Source organism: Rhinoderma darwinii, chromosome 12 (genome assembly GCF_050947455.1).
Source record: "Rhinoderma darwinii isolate aRhiDar2 chromosome 12, aRhiDar2.hap1, whole genome shotgun sequence".
NCBI classification, from domain to species: domain Eukaryota; kingdom Metazoa; phylum Chordata; class Amphibia; order Anura; family Rhinodermatidae; genus Rhinoderma; species Rhinoderma darwinii.
Genome location: NC_134698.1, coordinates 57229624 through 57248188, shown reverse-complemented (window position 1 = coordinate 57248188; position 18565 = coordinate 57229624). Strand labels below are relative to the sequence as shown.

At 44.4% G+C, this 18565-nt stretch overlaps 1 protein-coding gene across 2 annotated transcripts in view; it reads left to right on the top strand.

The window, feature by feature from the left end:
* RAB15 (RAB15, member RAS oncogene family) overlaps positions 1-18565 on the top strand; it is a 77944-nt gene that overhangs the window by 37704 nt on the left and 21675 nt on the right. For both annotated transcript variants that reach the window (XM_075844693.1, XM_075844692.1), the window contains exons 4-5: positions 6685-6762; positions 10079-10168. In XM_075844693.1, coding sequence (XP_075700808.1) covers positions 6685-6762; positions 10079-10168 — 168 coding nt within the window. The remainder of the gene's footprint in view (positions 1-6684; positions 6763-10078; positions 10169-18565) is intronic.

Below are 18565 nucleotides of genomic sequence, written 5' to 3'. Positions count from 1 at the left end.
TTCCTAGTGGTCATAATAAGGTTTCTCCCCCTTCCCCCATTGGTCACAGCAGATTATACCCCCTTTTCCCACTTGGTCACAGCAGTGCTCCCCCATTTCATCATTGGTCACAGCAGGGCTCTTACCCCTCCTCAGTAGCCACAGAAGGCCCCATTTATTTTACATTGTAAGTCGGCTATAAAAATGCACATACAAAACACCCTGTGTGAGCTTAGCCCAAAAATACAAAGATAACAAAAACACAAGGTCCAGATGTTACATAAATGTGAGTTAGATTTGTAAAATGTATGGTTGTGTTTTGTGCTCTACTGCAATACAAAGTGAGAACCTGACTCAAGTAAGTGAAATTTCTGTTTGCTAATTATCATCTTGGAGAATAAAGACACTTGTGAAATGTCCCCATCCTTGGAATTATGTTCGGTCAAGGATGATGAAATACTGGAGATGGTGCACTTAGCCTGATGATCATTGTAGTACCTCTGCAGATGTCCTCTTTATTGAAAGGATCAATGGAGGTCCAGAATAATGAGAAGTGGAAGGAGCTTTAGATGTGAAGAAGGTAGTCAGTCCAGCGTTACATATCACAACCAAAGGCGGACTGATAGCCAAGTAATAAATACATAGTGGAGCAGAACAGCAGGGCTCACCTATGCTAGGGCTGATAAAATCCCCACGGGTTGCAACAGTGATACCTGAGAACATACTGTCTCCTGTGCAAAACATCACTCTCCTCCCTTTAGCCTCCTCCAAAATACAGTCCCAGGTATAAAAAAAAATAAATGTCTCGCTTCAGTCCCCTCCAACTTACATTGTCATGTGCAAAACATGACTCCCCTACCTTCAGCCTACCTCCAGCTTACAGTCCAACATAAAAACAAATTACACTACCCTCCCTTCATCTTCCTCCAGCATACAATCATGTGCAAAACCTCACACTCCTCCCTTAAAGAGACTCTGTCACCACATTATAAGTGCTTTATCTCCTATATAAGGAGATCGGCGCTATAATGTAGGTGACAGTAATGCTTTTTATTTAGAAAAACGATCGATTTTAAACCACTTTATGAGCGATTTTTAGCTTTATGCTAATGATTTTCGTAATGCCCAAGTGGGCGTGTTTTACTTTAGACCAAGTGGGCGCTGTACAGAGGAGTGTATGACGCTGACCAATCAGCGTCATGCACTTCTCTCCGTTCATTTACACTGCACTAGCGATAGTTTGTAAAGGATCTGCCAGACACAGCTTCTGTGTCAACGCCCATAGAAGCAGGTGCAGACTGATTACCTATGTTTGTGAGACTGACTCCATCTTCCACCACTCAGGATGGCAGGCTTAGGAGTGGGAGAGCCTATCACAGCCTGGCCAGACGGAGCTAGCTCCCGCCCTCTGTCTATTTAAACCTGCCTTTCCTGTTCCTCCTTTGCTTGTGATTCTTCTCTGCTGGTTTCCTGGCCCTGCTGCAGCTTCTTGAACTACTGACCCTCTGCTTGTTATTGACCTTTGCTTTACTCACCACTCTTCTGCTCTGCATTTTGTACCTCGCTCATCTCCTGGTTTGACTCGGCTCATTCACCTTGCTGGTTGCTCACGGTGTTCCCGTGGGCAACTTCCCCATTTCCCCGTCTTCTTTGTACCATTGTCTGTCGTGCACCTATTGAGTGTAGGGACCGTCGCCCAGTTGTACCCCGTCGCCTAGGGCAGGTCGTTGCAAGTAGGCAAGGACTGAGTGGCGGGTAGATTAGGGCTCACCTGTCTGTCTCCCTACCCCATCATTACATAGTTATATCGTTATGTGCAGCTATATACACAAACACTAACATTACTGTAGTGTCCTGATAATAAATATACATTACCCCCAGCCTGGACGTGATGTTTATTCAGAACTCTGACATGTCTGTAGCGTCTCTGTGAGATTTACAGCAAGGCAAGCGTAATCTCGCGAGATTACGATGTAACCTGTCAGTTCAAACGAGATTACGCTTGCTTTGCTGGAATCTCACAGAAAAGATTCAGACGTGTCAGGATTCTGAATAAACATCACGTCCAGGCTGGTAGTGATGTATATTCATTATCAAGACACTACAGTAATGTTAGTGTTTGTGTATGTAGCTGCACATAACGATATAACTATATCGCTAGTGCAGTGTAAATGAATGGGGAGAAGTGCATGACGCTGATTGGTCAGCGTCATACACTCCTCTGTACAACGCCCACTTGGTCTAAAGTAAAACACGCCCACTTGGGCATTAAGAAACTCATTAGCATAAAGCAAAAAAATCGCTCATAAAGTGGTTTCAAATAGATAGTTTTTCTAAATAAAAAGCATTACTGTCACCTACATTACAGCGCCGATCTCCTTATATCTATTAATATATATTAAGCCCCTCAAACATACAGCCCCATGTGCAAAATATCACTTCCCTCCATTCAGCCAACAAACAGTCCCATGAAAAACATAATTTTAGACCCCTCCAACATAGACTAATCCAGCAATCCCTCACTGGTTTCTCTTCAGCCACCCCCAACAAACCGTTCTATGTGCAAAACATCACTTCCATCCATTCAGTCCTCTGCAAAATTAGAGTTCCATGAAAAAAAAGTAGATGGCGCCACGCAGACCCCCTGTAGATGGCGCCACGCAGACCCCCCTGTAGATGGCGCCACGCAGACCCCCCTGTAGATGGCGCCACGCAGACCCCCCTGTAGATGGCGCCACGCAGACCCCCCTGTAGATGGCGCCACGCAGACCTCCCTGTAGATGGCGCCACGCAGACCCCCCTGTAGATGGAGCCACGCAGACCCCCTGTAGATGGCGCCATGCAGACCCCCTGTAGATGGCGCCACGCAGACCCCCCTGTAGATGGCGCCACGCAGACCCCCTGTAGATGGCGCCACGCAGACCCCCCTGTAGATGGCGCCACGCAGACCCCCCTGTAGATGGCGCCACGCAGACCCCCTGTAGATGGCGCCACGCAGACCCCCTGTAGATGGCGCCACGCAGACCCCCCTGTAGATGGCGCCACGCAGACCCCCCTGTAGATGGCGCCACGCAGACCCCCTTGTAGATGGCGCCACGCAGACCCCCCTGTAGATGGCGCCACGCAGACCCCCCTGTAGATGGCGCCACGCAGACCCCCCTGTAGATGGCGCCACGCAGACCCCCTGTAGATGGCGCCACGCAGACCCCCCTGTAGATGGCGCCACGTAGACCCCCCTGTAGATGGCGCCACGCAGACCCCCTGTAGATGGCGCCACACAGACCCCCCTGTAGATGGCGCCACGCAGACCCCCTGTAGATGGCGCCACGCAGACCCCCTGTAGATGGCACCACGCAGACCCCCCTGTAGATGGCGCCACGCAGACCCCCCTGTAGATGGCGCCACGCAGACCCCCCTGTAGATGGCGCCACGCAGACCCCCCTGTAGATGGCGCCACGCAGACCCCCTGTAGATGGCGCCACACAGACCCCCCTGTAGATGGCGCCACGCAGACCCCCTGTAGATGGCGCCACGCAGACCCCCCTGTAGATGGCGCCACGCAGACCCCCCTGTAGATGGCGCCACGCAGACCCCCCTGTAGATGGCGCCACGCAGACCCCCCTGTAGATGGCGCCACGCAGACCCCCCTGTAGATGGCGCCTGCAGACCCCCCTGTAGATGGCGCCACGCAGACCCCCCTGTAGATGGCGCCACGCAGACCCCCTGTAGATGGCGCCACGCAGACCCCCCTGTAGATGGCGCCACGCAGACCCCCCTGTAGATGGCGCCACGCAGACCCCCTGTAGATGGCGCCACGCAGACCCCCCTGTAGATGGCGCCACGCAGACGCCCCTGTAGATGGCGCCACGCAGACCCCCCTGTAGATGGCGCCACGCAGACCCCCCTGTAGATGGCGCCACGCAGACCCCCCTGTAGATGGCGCCACGCAGACCCCCTGTAGATGGCGCCACGCAGACCCCCCTGTAGATGGCGCCACGCAGACCTCTCTGTAGATAATGCCACGCAGGCCCCCTGTAGACAATGCCACGCAGACCCCCTTGTAGATAATGCCACACAGCAACCCCCTCTCCCCTTGTACATACTTCCACACAGCAACCCCCACTCCCCTTGTACATACTGCCACAGAGCAACCCCACCTCCCCTTGTACATACTGCCACACCGCAATCCCACCCCCTTGTATATACTGCCACACCGCAATCCCCCCTCCCCTTGTATATAGAGCCACACAGTAATCCCCCCCCTCCCCTTGTATATACTGCTACACAGACGGACGGAGCACCACACTGCCTCTCGGGCGGGACGCATGCGCGGACCTGCGTGATGACATCACCACGCCAGCCTGCACAGGGAGTCTTTCCAGCGCCTTATAGGCTCCAGTGACCTGCAGTCTATAGTCCTGAGGACGCACATACAAGTGAATGTGACGCTAGCACCGGAGCCCCCTCAGCTGTTAGCGATGCCACTGCATCCGCCCGCCCGTGTCAACGCGCGGGCTTTAAGCTTTAGTGAGTGGGCGGACTGTGGAAGGTGCGCGGCGCGCAGCCACGCACCTTATAGGTAACACTGGTTAGAACTATACCATGATACCACAGGAAGCATGTGTAAATAGACCACACCCAGATTCATAGCAGTTTTTGATACTTTCTGGTTTCTGTTTAGTGCCAATACCATAATATAATACACTCATACATCATATAAATGCTATTCATTTCACTCAGCACTAAGCGAAGCAAAATACGCACCATTTTCTGCCGTAAAAAACGCAGGAAATGGTGCGTTTTTGCCGCAACGGAAAATCTGATAACTTCAACTAAATTCCTGCAGAAATTTTCTGCAGCAATTCCGTTGTGTGTGGAAGATAGATGGCTGATACCTGCTGTACAGAACATAGTATTGCTACTGTTTAAGTGACAGAAGAAAGGCGGACCTGTTATAGTTGCTTTAAACCTCACCTTTAAACAATTCCTGTTTTTTCTGGATGAACAGTTTGAGGAAAATTTCTTCAAATTCTTACAACAGTCAAAAAGTAAAAAAAAAAAAAAAGTTTTTGAGGTTAGCACTGTGGACATATTAAGATATAATTATTGTTGATTTGGTCACTGGTGCTTGCTGCACATTCAAGTATAAATCTCACTTACTGGGTAACCTAAAATTGCTTGTTCACGCATTCTGTCTCCACAATTACAAATGGTATCACGGCTTATGATTTATTTGAACACGGCTGTCCCTATGCTTCATTTATTGCCAGAAACTGAATGCTAATTGACATGCCGTAGATAAAGATTACCATTTGTTATGGTCCATAAAACTCGATGAGTTTTCACTGAGTATTTCTACAACTTGCTGCTAACCGCACTGGCTTATTTAATAATGCTGGACGTGGCTGAATTTCTGGCGTTGGAGGCTAAGCTATTGGGTGAATGCTGTGTCTGAAAAGTAGAGACGTCAAAGCATTGGGGTTATTAGTTGATATTACCTCGCTAAATTGGTAAATACACAAGAAAGCCTGTTTTCTTTGCAGTATGTTTCTTTCTGGATCCACACAGTGGAAAATGAATACATTTAACATGGATTATAGAGACACAATACATCATGGCCAAAAATAGCTATTGGTCACTATTCCTAGTGCTGAGACATCACTGAACGTGTCCCAAAAATAAGCATATATTCTACTTTTACATAACATGGATTTTGCATAATGCAGACTCAATATGACTTAAATAGCTTGTCGGGTTTAAGCAAATTAATGTTATTTTTTGTATAATTAAAAGTTACCCAATTTTCCAATTTACGTTTTTGTATTAATTTCTCAGTTTTAAAGATTTCTGCTTGTTATTCAGTAGGAACATGTTCATATCCAATGTAAAAAATTCTGTCCATGGTCATGTGATTGAAACAAAGGTGTATGATTTGTTACAGTATGTGTATCAGAGCAGTGTCTTCTAACAATCACCAGGACCTATGTGTCCATCACATGACCATGGACAGAATGTCTTATATTGGATGTAAACAATGAATGTTCCTACTGAATAACAGAGAGATCTTGAAAGCTTTGAGGAATTGAATATAGAATGTATATGGTAACATTGTATCACTTTTAATTATACTAAAAAAATAACGTTAATTTGCTGAAACTGGACGAACCCTGTATTTCCATATATACAAAATTATTAAAGTCAATCTCTCCCCAAAACCTGAAAATTCAAGTTTGATTGCAGTTAACCCTGATCAAGTCATACTCACAGTTGTCCAGAAAATAGAGATTTATAATGATTTTTATACTGGAGAGCAGCTTTACTACCTGCAGATCTAAAAGGGAGAAAACAATGTGATCAGGTCACTTGGGAAAACAAAATTGGTGTCAAAGGCAACCCATTTTGACCCCTTAAAGTTTAACGCTGGGATAAAGTACCCTCTGTACCTCATCTGCAAAGCCTTATATATCTGGATCTTGCATCACCATCATTCTCCTGCTTTGGTGTAAGACTCTTCATAATATTACTCCGGAACCTCTCTATAGAAGTTTCTGCAAAACAGCAGGTCTTGGCTTCTTGGCTCTCATTCATATGACTTCGAGAAGAGCTCATGTTCTGAACTACTCATTTGAAATCTATTGTGATATGATGTGTGTTATTGTCAAATACTTTTTGCGTTCGTTATCTTTTCTATTTTGTTTTTTTAAGGGTATATTTCTAGTATATGACATAACAAGCGAGCGTTCCTACCAGCACATAATGAAGTGGGCCAGCGATGTAGATGAGGTACGTTTTTATTTAAATATATTTAATGATTAAATGAAAAAACTTAATTCAAAACAGTTAAGGTGATCTCCTGTAATCTACGGGCTAGGCAGAAATTCATGTTCCCTGTGTTTACACTCACCCCTCCAGTTACAGACTGCAGTTAATGGCAGTTTAGGCTTGTATGTTGTGGGAGAGAGATAAGGAGAACTATTTGTACCACAGCCAGGTCAGTAGTGTTCTTAGTTCTACAGCTATAAGAGGGAATCCCGGCAATAATATTGTTACCAAACTGTTAGTGAAGAGTTCACCACTAGGATTTGTAAAGTAGTTATTGAGACAAATTTGTTTTACAGAAATATATAATTATGTAGACTTTGAAGAAGTGTTCCAGCTTAAAGGGGTTTCGCCATGAGGGACATTTGACATCCATAGGATATGTCATAAATGTCAGATAGATGAGATCCCACGCTGTTTCCATAACCCCCGTAGTAGTGAATGGCAGTTACGGAAGCAATGTACTATGTGAGCTACGCTGTTTCCGTAACTAGTATTGAGTTCTATGGGAGTTACAAAAACAGCGTAGCTCAGCGAGTTACGCTGTTTTCGTAAATCTCCCGACCATGTAATCCGTAAGTGGCAAGAAGGTAGGGTGAGCGCACAAAGCTAGAACGGGGATTAGGGGACTGTTCTAGAGATAGGTGTGGGTCCCAGAGTTGGGACCCGTATCTATCTGACATTTGACATATCATGTGGATATCCAAACAAATAGATAAAGCAGCACAGGTCCCGTTGTCTGGAGTGGTGTCATGCTGTCAAGCCAGGCAAACCCACTCTGGCATAATGCAATGATCAAAAGAGTGGTAGGACAACAACACGTCTCCGGTCTTCAATTAAATATTGTATTTATTGTCAAAACATCCGCAAAAGATAGCCTATCTTTTGCGAATGTTTTGACAATAAGTAAAATATTTAATTGAAGACCTGGAGACGTGCGCTGTGGTCCTACCACTCTTTTGATGATCTCTTGTGGATATGTCATAAATGTCCCTCGTGGGAAAACCCCTTTAAAGAGGCTCTGTCACCAGATTTTGCAACCCCTATCTGCTATTGCAGCAGATCGGCGCTGCAATGTAGATTACAGTAACGTTTTTATTTTTAAAAAACGAGCATTTTTGGCCAAGTTATGACCATTTTTGTATTTATGCAAATGAGGCTTGCAAAAGTACAACTGGGCGTGTTTACAGTAAAAGTACAACTGGGCGTGTATTATGTGTGTACATCTGGGCGTTTTTACTTCTTTTACTAGCTGGGCGTTAGGAATGGGAGTGTATGATGCTGACGAATCAGCATCATCCACTTCTGTTTGTTAACACCCAGCTTCTGGCAGTGCAGACACACAGCGTGTTCTTGAGAGATCACGCTGTGATGTCACTCACTTCCTGCCCCAGGTCCTGCATCGTGTCGGCCACATCGGCACCAGAGGCTACAGTTGATTCTGCAGCAGCATCAGCGTTTGCAGGTAAGTAGCTACATCGACTTACCTGCAAACGCCGATGCTGCTGCAGAATCAACTGTAGCCTCTGGTGCCGATGTGTCCTCGCTCGTCCGACACGATGCAGGACCTGGGGCAGGAAGTGAGTGACGACACAGCGTGATCTCTCGAGAACACACTGTGTCTGCACTGTCAGAAGCTGGGCGTTCTGAAGAGAAGTGGATGATACTTCTCGTCAGAACGCCCAGCTAGTAAAAGAAGTAAACACGCCCAGATGTAACACACATAATACACGCCCACTTGTACTTTTGCAAGCCTCATTTGCATAAATACAAAAATGGTCATAACTTGGCCAAAAATGCTCGTTTTTTAAAAATAAAAACGTTACTCTTATCTACATTGCAGCGCCGATCTGCTGCAATAGCAGATAGGGGTTGCAAAATCTGGTGACAGAGCCTCTTTAAGATTTAAAAAAACAGAAAAAATTACAAAGGTTCGCCCACCGCGTTTCCACTGCATTAATTCATGTGTTGATTGATCCCACGTCTAAGTATTGCAGGTGCTCGGAAAAAAAAAACTCCCAGAAGAATCCTGATACAAGGCAATGGAAGTGGACAAAAAATGGTGTATCCAGCACTCTGGTTAAAAAAAAATGTATTGCTTCATTCGGTCATTTTAAAAACAGAACGACTAAAATGAAAATCGCGGGGGTTCGAAACGCGTAAGCGTGGTCCCGGGATTTTCATTTTAATCGTTCTGTTTTTAAAATGACCGAATAAAGCCATAATTTTTATTTTTTTTAACCAGAGTGCTGGATACACCATTTTTTGCCCACTTCCTTCACTTTAAGATGTTCCTGATACTTGCATCTTCTTAATAGGGTTTTGTGAAGACCTGTGGAGTTTGAACAGATTCCTAACATACACCGGTGACCATGCTAGATCTGCACAATCCTGGGAAGAATTGACATCGTTGCATTCTATGCTGCAGTTTTAGTAAACCAGCACATTCATCCCTGGATCATTTAGGGGAGAATTACTGCTGGTACCCAACACTGCAGGGGAGAAGTGTGGAGGCTATAGCAGGGAAAACCGGTCTAGATTGCACGAAATTTGTCAAAATGTGGTACTGTACATAATATAATTTGGTAAAATACTAGAGACTCTTCTCTTCCTTAAGCCACCTGATGTATAACATTTTTGTATTGCACATTACACCATTTTTTTTGTGTATTTTTATTTGATAAATATGCCCCAATATCTCACTGCTTGAAGTCCCCTGTAACGTAAAGAGATGTCTTGAGAAAAGCTTAGCGTTTTATCAATCTTCAACATCAGATGGTACTAGTTAAGGCATCGCTATGTGGAGGTGGATGAATGTCAGATAGCCATTGAAGAACAGCATGTTGTCATTAAAGATGAGCCTGCACCTCCTACACACATGTATATCATCAATTATATGGCAAGTTATATCTTATTAGATAGAAATTCAATAAAAGGAGTTTCTTAGATGGGCAGTTATCTGTTTTAACAGATAATCTGTTAATGCTATATTTAATAACACATGCATGATATTAGGGATTTCACATTAATTTAATACCTGGGGGCGCTGTTCATGTGAACTGTGTTGATTAGTCACTAGAATCCATAATCCCATTACCCACGCAGTGTTTTGGGGTCAGAGTTAGAATGCACTAATAGTGTACAATATAAATAGATCACCTTTTATATTGCTATGAGGCTTTTTCTGTGCATCTGCTATAATCTGCACTTTTTTTATGATTTGTATATGCAACTAATGTCGGCTAATTTTGAAGTTAAAATGTAATTTTCTATTATTTAGTATGCACCTGATGGTGTCCAGAAGATATTAATTGGAAACAAAGCTGATGAAGAACTAAAAAGGCAGGTTGGGAAACACCAAGGGATGAAGGTATGTTCTAGATTTGAAATGTCAGTCACTGGAATTGCAAAAAAATTATAATATCTTGTATAATTAACATAATAATGTTACGATTGAATGCCTCACATTGACTTGTTCCAACCTCCCACACATAAACCGTAGAAATACTATAATTCTGCACTGCATGGACCCTGAGGAGCAGACGCCCTTTCCCACAAGGGCACCTAATGTGATATCTTTCCCTGGTTAACATCATATGTACTTCAACAACAACAAGGATCAAACTATCCCCCCCCCCCTTTGCTTGTGAGAACCACCAGATGAGGTTGCTCTGCTCCTGTACACTATAGAAGATAAAACAGTCATTCAGCCAACAACTTTATCTTCGCTAACTCCATGTCCAGCTCGACCAAGCCAAGCGGCATGTCCTTTCTATGGAGGTGGGAAGATAACAGGTGCCAGATAGCCACGGTACTATCCAATCTCTAATTCCAGTTTCCCCTGACTGGAGATGTCAGGACAGTCAAGTTAGCAACATGACATAGTGACCAGAATATCACGAAAGGAGCACACCTGCATTTCAATGTACATTTTGCCTGGGAAGGAGGTGCAGAATATTGCAATCCAAATATAAAAGGTAGATGATTATATAACAAATGACATAAGTGACAAGAATCTATAGTGGGGTGTGAAAAACCCTTTCTGCTCTTATGGTCACGTGACAAAATCCGGATGCTAATAATACACTATAAGGTCCACTATAAATCTAAAGTTAAATTACAGAAAGTGCGGCAGATTTATCAATGCATTTACGTTATTTTTTTAGTGTAAATACATTGAAAAATATAGTGGGAATAACTATTTATAAAGCCCCTGCATTACTTTTTCTGACACATACCAATGTAATCATGACAGTTTCTCCAAGGGGGTGAGAACACAAGGAGTAGTAGTTGCAAGTGGACTAACCCAAACCCACACGTGGTGGCGAATGGCCGCACGATTTTGCCGTCAATCATGCAGCCTCTTGTCTCCAGATTCACCTATTTAGATGAGGTCACTTTAAATTTCTTCTAGTGTAATAGGTATTCCGCTAACCATGTTCCAAGCAGCTAGATGGTTAACCCGTCTAGTGGTGATGCTCCAGGAGTAGCCGTGAAATCCCTGTATTAGTGGATACTGTTCTCATGGCAACAATATCTTAGAGGATAAAATGTGTGATAAGTTCATTGCACATTTCATAGCTGTCAAGAGTAGAGAGAAAAAAATCTAATACTTAACAATGAGTAGAAAGTATGTGGTAAGAAAAATATTCCTTAGGCTAAGTTCACACTGATTTTTGTTTTTTTACAGGAGGAAAATTCTGCCTCAAAATTCCATGGAATTTTGAGGCCGATTTTCGTCTGCCTGCACGGCGTTTGCCGCGATTTTCGCAGCCTTTTTCGTGGCGTTTTTTCGCTCGTGCCCATTGAGTGCCACAGGCAAAAATGCAGCGAAATACGCTTTCTCTGCCTCCCATTGATGTCAATTTGAGGTCAGAGGCTTAAACGCCCGAAGATAGGGCATGACGCTTCTTTTTACCGCGAGACTTCCTCTCGCGGTAAAAAAAAACTCATCCGCCTCCCATTGAAATCAATGAGAGGCATTTTCGGACGGTTTTTGGCGCGTTTTCCGATGCGGTTTCCGCGTCAAAACTCCATGTGAACTAGCCCTTACATTACCAAATATAACAGACACTAATATTTTATCATTGTATATTCTTCCCCATTCATTGAACTTTTCAGATTTATTCTTAGCTCAAAGTTTTCTTTCCAAGCAAAGTTGACCAGGAATATATAAACCTTTTATATAAAAAAAACACAAAAATGCAATAACGGGTGCCCTAATTACTCTACTATGATCATGAGTTATGAAATGTTAACACACGCAGTTGACACTGGGGCACAAGGGCTTTACGTATAGTTATCTGTGGCAGATTGTGTTTCGGCTGTCTATGCAGTAGTCCCAACACCATGAAAGAACTATCCCTCATCAGCCTACAGTATACAAATGCAGGTGGAGCAGACAAAATATACATTGCCACAGGTAAGACTGGACCTTTTCCTGACCTATTTAACGAAAACTAAGCCCACCTCTGTACCTTACACTAACCAATCCTGGTTCCTAGACCCTTTCCTGCTCTAAAACTATTCCTCCCATCCTCTACCCCTGCAGTCCCAGGCACTTTCGCGAAACACTTTAGTGCCACTAAATGTGCCCTCTCCCCTTTTGTGTATGGGTATTCTAGTAGGGCAGAGGATAGGATTGGTATATCCCCAATTTATGTGAAGGGCGATGCTAGGGGCGCTGCATTTTAGCAACTTTAACGAAAAAGAAGCAATATCTCATTTAAGGTAAGTTACAAATGGGCAAGAAAAATGCCATGAATTTGTAGCTTCCATTTGTAGGATCATTTGTACAGCATTATAGAAAATCAGAACAGTGAAAACATGAGCTCAGTTTGTAATTACATTTTTGCTGAAAAAACAATGAAGAATTGTGTTTGTGGTACCATTATTGTGCGATAATGTTAGTTATAAAGCCTGTCTGTAAAATAAAATCGGGAAAAAGCAATATATATCTACATATCTACCTGAGATGCATCTTGGTGTTCAAAATATCAATTCTCCATATAAAGTATAATAATATTCAGTGTTTTGAAATGGACGTATTTGTGGTCATACCCGGCATATATAGGCCAATGTTCACTCCTGACATTGCAGAATCCTTGCAGCTACATTTAGTGTATTGAAGGGGTAACCTGGATATTAATAACCGATTTGCACCAATAAGTAGACGCCTAAAATTGAAAACTTTTTTGAATATTAGTGTACTTGGTAACGGGCTCGCTAGTTAAACATTTAGAAAAATTTGCGCAAATGAAGATGGAGCTGTGGCTCATAGCAACGAAGCAGGTTCCTATCATTTTCTGTACAAGTTAGGCCTCGTGGACACGGCTGTATTACAGATCCATGTGTAGAAGCGCATTCTGTAACACTGAGCCTCAAATTTAATGGCGGAAGTGTTTTTCTCACAGATTCCATATAAATCCATGAGAAAAGAACAAATTGTGGCATGCTCCATCTCATGCTGTCTGACGGAGGTATTCTCCCCGAGAAGCATTGTTTTGCACGGATGCACCATACTGGCAGCGCACAGTGTCTCCATGGCTGTAGGGACTCCATGTGCTGCCGTATAGGCTCCATGCACACTGCTTTACCATGTACATGGGACATTAGAAAACAAAGTCATCTGATAATTAGCTATGGACAACTACTTACTTTTTCTTTTGTACTTCTTTCTTAAACAAAGCTTAGCATGAGAAGTTACTTCAGTTTTCTTAATATTTCTGTCAACATAATCACCTAGTTGTGAGTAAAGGGGGTTTTAAACTGGACGATTATCGGGCAGACGAGTATTCACATAACGCTCGTTGCCTATAATTGCCCTGTTCTTCTGCTGGTCATATCATTTTAAAAAAGTAAAAGATTATCGCTGTCGGTAGCACATCTCCCTGTGTAAACAGGGAGACGCGCTGACGACATGATAACGTATGGGGACGAGCAATCGGAGTAATGACCACTCGTTCCCATCCATAACTCCGTGTGACAGGAGCAAACGAGCGCCGATCAACACTGTCTCATTGATCGACGCTCTCTGCACCGGCCGAGTGTCGGCCGGTGTAAAACGGCCTTTATTCCGGTCTGATTGTCCTACAGGTTTTGCCAGCGATTATAGGGCTTGTGTTTGCCGAATAACAGATGCTGTTTTGAGGGTTATCTTAGGTTTATAGTCATTTGCTTTGGGTTTATCGTGTTTTACAAATATTTATATCTAGAAGACTGTGGGTGTTTTCCATGTTATCTGATAAGGCTGCATTACAATGCATTTATTATCAGCAGTATAGTATTAAGTGTTTATTTTTCATTGAAAGTGTGTAAAATACTTTATGTAGAATTCTAATACACTGAGCCAAAGAATTTGAGTGGAGGTCTTTTTACTGCTTACATTCCTGGTGGCCAGTCAGTTATTGATATTTTCCCTCGAGGCCTTTGGTGAAAAGAAGGTAAAGAGGATTAGTCCTACAGGTTCCTGTGTAGCAATGGTCTCCACAGACACCTTATGAACAGTGCAGGAGAAGGAATAACTGTATGGCCATCAGATTACCCCTTCTTCTCCAGCACTGGCACTATGTGTGTAATGACGGGGAAGGGAGACAGACAGGTGAGCCCTAATCTACCCGCCACTCATTCCCTGCCTACTTGCAACGGCCCGTCCTAGGCGACGGCGTACAACTGGGCGACGGTCCCTACGCTCAATAAGTGCACGACAGACAAACAGACAAGGGTACACAGAAGCTAAGGGAATTGGGGCAGTTGCCCACGGCAACACCGTGCGCAACAAGATTAGTGAACGAGCCGAGTCAAACCAGGAGTGTACGAGGTACCAGGAGGTACCTGGTACGAGGTACCAGGAGTGTACGAGGTACCAAACGCAGAGCAGGAGAGTAGTCAGTAAGCCAGGGTCAATATGAAGCAGGGACAAATAGCTCAAGCAGCAGAGCCAGGAAACAGGAGAATCACAGGCAAAGGAGGAGCAGGAAGTGAAGGTATAAATAGACAGAGGGCGGGAGCTAGCTCTGTCTGGCCAGGCTGTGATAGGCTCTCCCACTCCTCAGCCTCCCAGCCTGATTGGTAGAAGGAGGGGTCACTCGATCAGACTTAGGAGCAGGTGCAGACTGACTAACCACGGGCGTCGACACAGAAGCTGTGTCTGGCAGATCCTTTACAATGTGACTGCAGACACCATTTCCACATAGAGTTCTTCCTGAGTGCATCAAACTTTTAGTCCATATTAAGACAGCCGTATATTCGCTCCAAGCAGGAGCCATATATTAAAATCCAAGGATGGGTTCAGATCCATCCCATCATGTGATATCACACAACCCTTTCTGATCTCACTGGACAGGATCCATCTTGTCCGTGGCTCTTTATATTAGGCTTCCTCATTATGGCCATCTGAATGAGGACTTTGAATACATAAGAACTTTTTCCTCATCAATAATCTTCCCTACCTTGCTGCGCTTGATTCCTTGTCTCATTCGCTAAACTGGCTGGATACTGAGTATTTATTCTTGAGGTACCTAGAATTTGTTAAATTACATTTACCCTAAGGCTGGGTTCACACGTGGCGGAATTTCACTTAAATTCCGCTGCGGACACTCCGCAGCGTTAATCCGCAGCGGAGCCTTTTCTGCATTGACTTCCACTTCTATTTAGAAGTGTTCGTTTAGACGATGCGTAACATTCCGCTGCGGAGCATAGGCTGCGGAGCGGAATTTGGTGTCCGCAGCATGCTCTGTCTGTTGCGGAGCAGTGGCGGACTCATGGCGGAATTTCTCCATTGACTTCAATGGAGATTCTAAGTTCCGCAATGAAGTCCGCAGCTGTCATGCACATGTTATGTGTGCTGCGGATGCGTCTTGCTTTTTTGCCATGACATTTCTTCATTCTGGCTGGACCTATGTATTTCTAGGTCTACAGCCAGACTGAGGAAGTCAATGGGGCTCCCGTAATGACGGGAGCGTTGCTAGGAGACGTCTGTAAATAGTCACTGTCCAGGGTGATGAAAGAGTTAAGCGATCGGCAGTAACTGTTTCTGCACCCTGGATAGTGACTACCGATCACAATATACAGCAACCTGTAAAAAAATATAAGTTCATACTTACCGAGAACTCCCTGCTTCTGTCTCCAGTCCGGCCTCCCAGGATGACGTTTCAGTCTAAGTGACGGCTGCAGCCAATCACAGGCCAAGCACAGGCTGCAGCGGTCACATGGACTGGCGCGTCATCCAGGGAGGTCGGGCTGGATGCCGAAAGAGGGACGCGTCACCAAGACAACGGCCGGTAAGTATGAAATTCGTTTACTTTCACTAGGGAAAGTGCTGTCCCTTCTCTCTATCCTGCACTGATAGGGAGAAGGGAAGCACTTTTACCGCAGTCCGCAGCAGCTAGTCCGCATCAATTTACTGCACATTTTGTGCAGATCCGCAGCAGAATCTGCAACGCAGATTCTGTGCGGCATTGATGCGGACAGTTGCGGAGGAAATCCGCCACGTGTGGTCATGCCCTAATACTGTACCAATATGGATTTCAATGGCATAGAAGTGTTAAATGACATTGATAGAACTGGAGGACAAGTGGTGCTTTTGTTTTTTTTTTGCTATTGAAAAACTGGCCAGAAAACTGGCGTAGAAAAGTTAATAAATTCCCCCGTGTTTTTTTTTCTTACAAACTTTGTATGGATGTGACATATTCCATTGCATGCTGTGTTAGGGTATGTTCACACGCTTAACCAAAAACGTCTGAAAATACGGAGCTGTTTTCAAGGGAAAACGGCTCCTGATTTTCAGGCGTTTTTGAAGCGGACAATGAAGCTTCTTTTAATTTGGAGCTTTTTTTGAGGCTTCTTTTCAGCCTTCATTTGAGGCTTTTTTCATACTGTTCAATGGAAAATCGAGGTGTAAAAAGATGCCACGTATGAACTAAATGCGGTTTTTCCCATTGATTTCAATGGGCAGATGTTTGTAGGCGTTCAGCTTCCGAAATATGCCTGAAAACACTGCGTGTGAACATACCCTTACGAAGGTATACTTCCCTGTGTGCCACCATATAATGGCAGACAGTGCCTAAAGGTCCGTAATACAGACCTGTAGCGACTCCGTATGCTACCCTACAGGGGGCTGAAAATATATTCTTTTTATATGCCTTGAGTTTCTATAAGCCATTCAGCAAAGCAGAGAAGTGTCACAATACACAGTGTTTCTGCACATTTTTTTCTGCTATGATCCATTCCTATTTATAAATTCAAGAAATATTTGGATAGTACATGGATCAAAAAAGTGGCTGTGAGCGCTGCTTTCCCTTTATTACTGTCATTGCTTGTACCGTGAATCGACTAAACACACAAGATATTACAGCCTTCCCCAGGGGCGTAGCTAAAGGCTCATGGGCCACGATGCAAGAATTCTTACTGGGCCCCCCCCCCCCCGCAAACTTCTCATGGCCGACGGTCCGCAGCATTCAGCTGCATCGCAGGGGTCTCCTAAGTGACCCAACAATGCAGCACTAGCAGCCGGGGGCGTCACTAAGGCTGGGTTCACACACCCTATTTACGGACGTAATTCGGGCGTTTTAGCATTGAATTACGTCCGAAAATGCGGCTCAAAAGCCTTGGCAAACATCTGCCCATTCATTTGAATGGGTCTTACGATGTTCTGTGCCGACGGTCATTTTTTTTACGCGCCGCTGTCAAAAGGCGGCGCGTAAAAAAGACACCCGCGTCAAAGAAGTGCCTGTCACTTCTTCAGACGTAAATGGAGCCGTTTTCCATGGACTCCATAGAAAAACAGCTCCAATTACGTCCGTAATGGACGCAGCGAAAGACGCCTGCACATGCCATTACGGCTGAAATTACGGTGCTGTTTTCTCCTGAAAACAGCACCGTAATTTCAGCCATAACAGACGCTGCCGTGTGAACATACCCTGAGGGCTTAAAATGTCAGGGGAAATAGCCCCAATACATATGTGTCCGCCCCCAAAAAAATGTTTGTATAGGAGACAGCATAGCATATCTATAGCACTACGACCCTATAAACTATGGATAGGATTAGATACAGTGGCTCAGCAGACAGTATCACACAGGATAGGATTAGATATAGGGCCCAGCAGACAGTATCACACATGATAGGATTAGATACAGTGGCTCAGAAGGCAGTATCACACATGATAGGATTAGATACAGTGGCCCAGCAGACAGTATCACACATGATAGGATTAGATACAGTGGCTGAGCAGACAGTATCACACATGATAGGATTAGATACACAGCTCAGCAGACAGTATCACACATGATAGGATTAGATACAGTGGCTCAGCAGACAGTACCACACATGATAGGATTAGATACAGTGGCTCAGAAGGCAGTATCACACATGATAGGATTAGATACACAGCTCAGCAGACAGTATCACACAAGATACGATTAGATACAGGGCCCAGCTCGCTGACATTGCATCTCCAGTGCTGGACCCAGGATAGGTAAGAATAATAATTTTGCTTCTTTATGTGTTACTGATTATTTTTGTGTGCTTGTGTTTTTTTACGCGTTCGGTTGTTGGACTTCGGATACGAGGACTTCTATGACGGCGTTTTTTTTATTCTCAATAAAATGGTTAATGAGGGTTGTGTTTTTTTTATTTCAATAAAATATTTTTTCTATGTGCTTGTATCTTTTTAAACTTTATTATCACCGCCTTAGTAATGGCCGCTGGCTGATTGACAACCTCCATTACTAAGGCGGGGCTTAATGTTAGCAGGTGCTGAGGCTACAC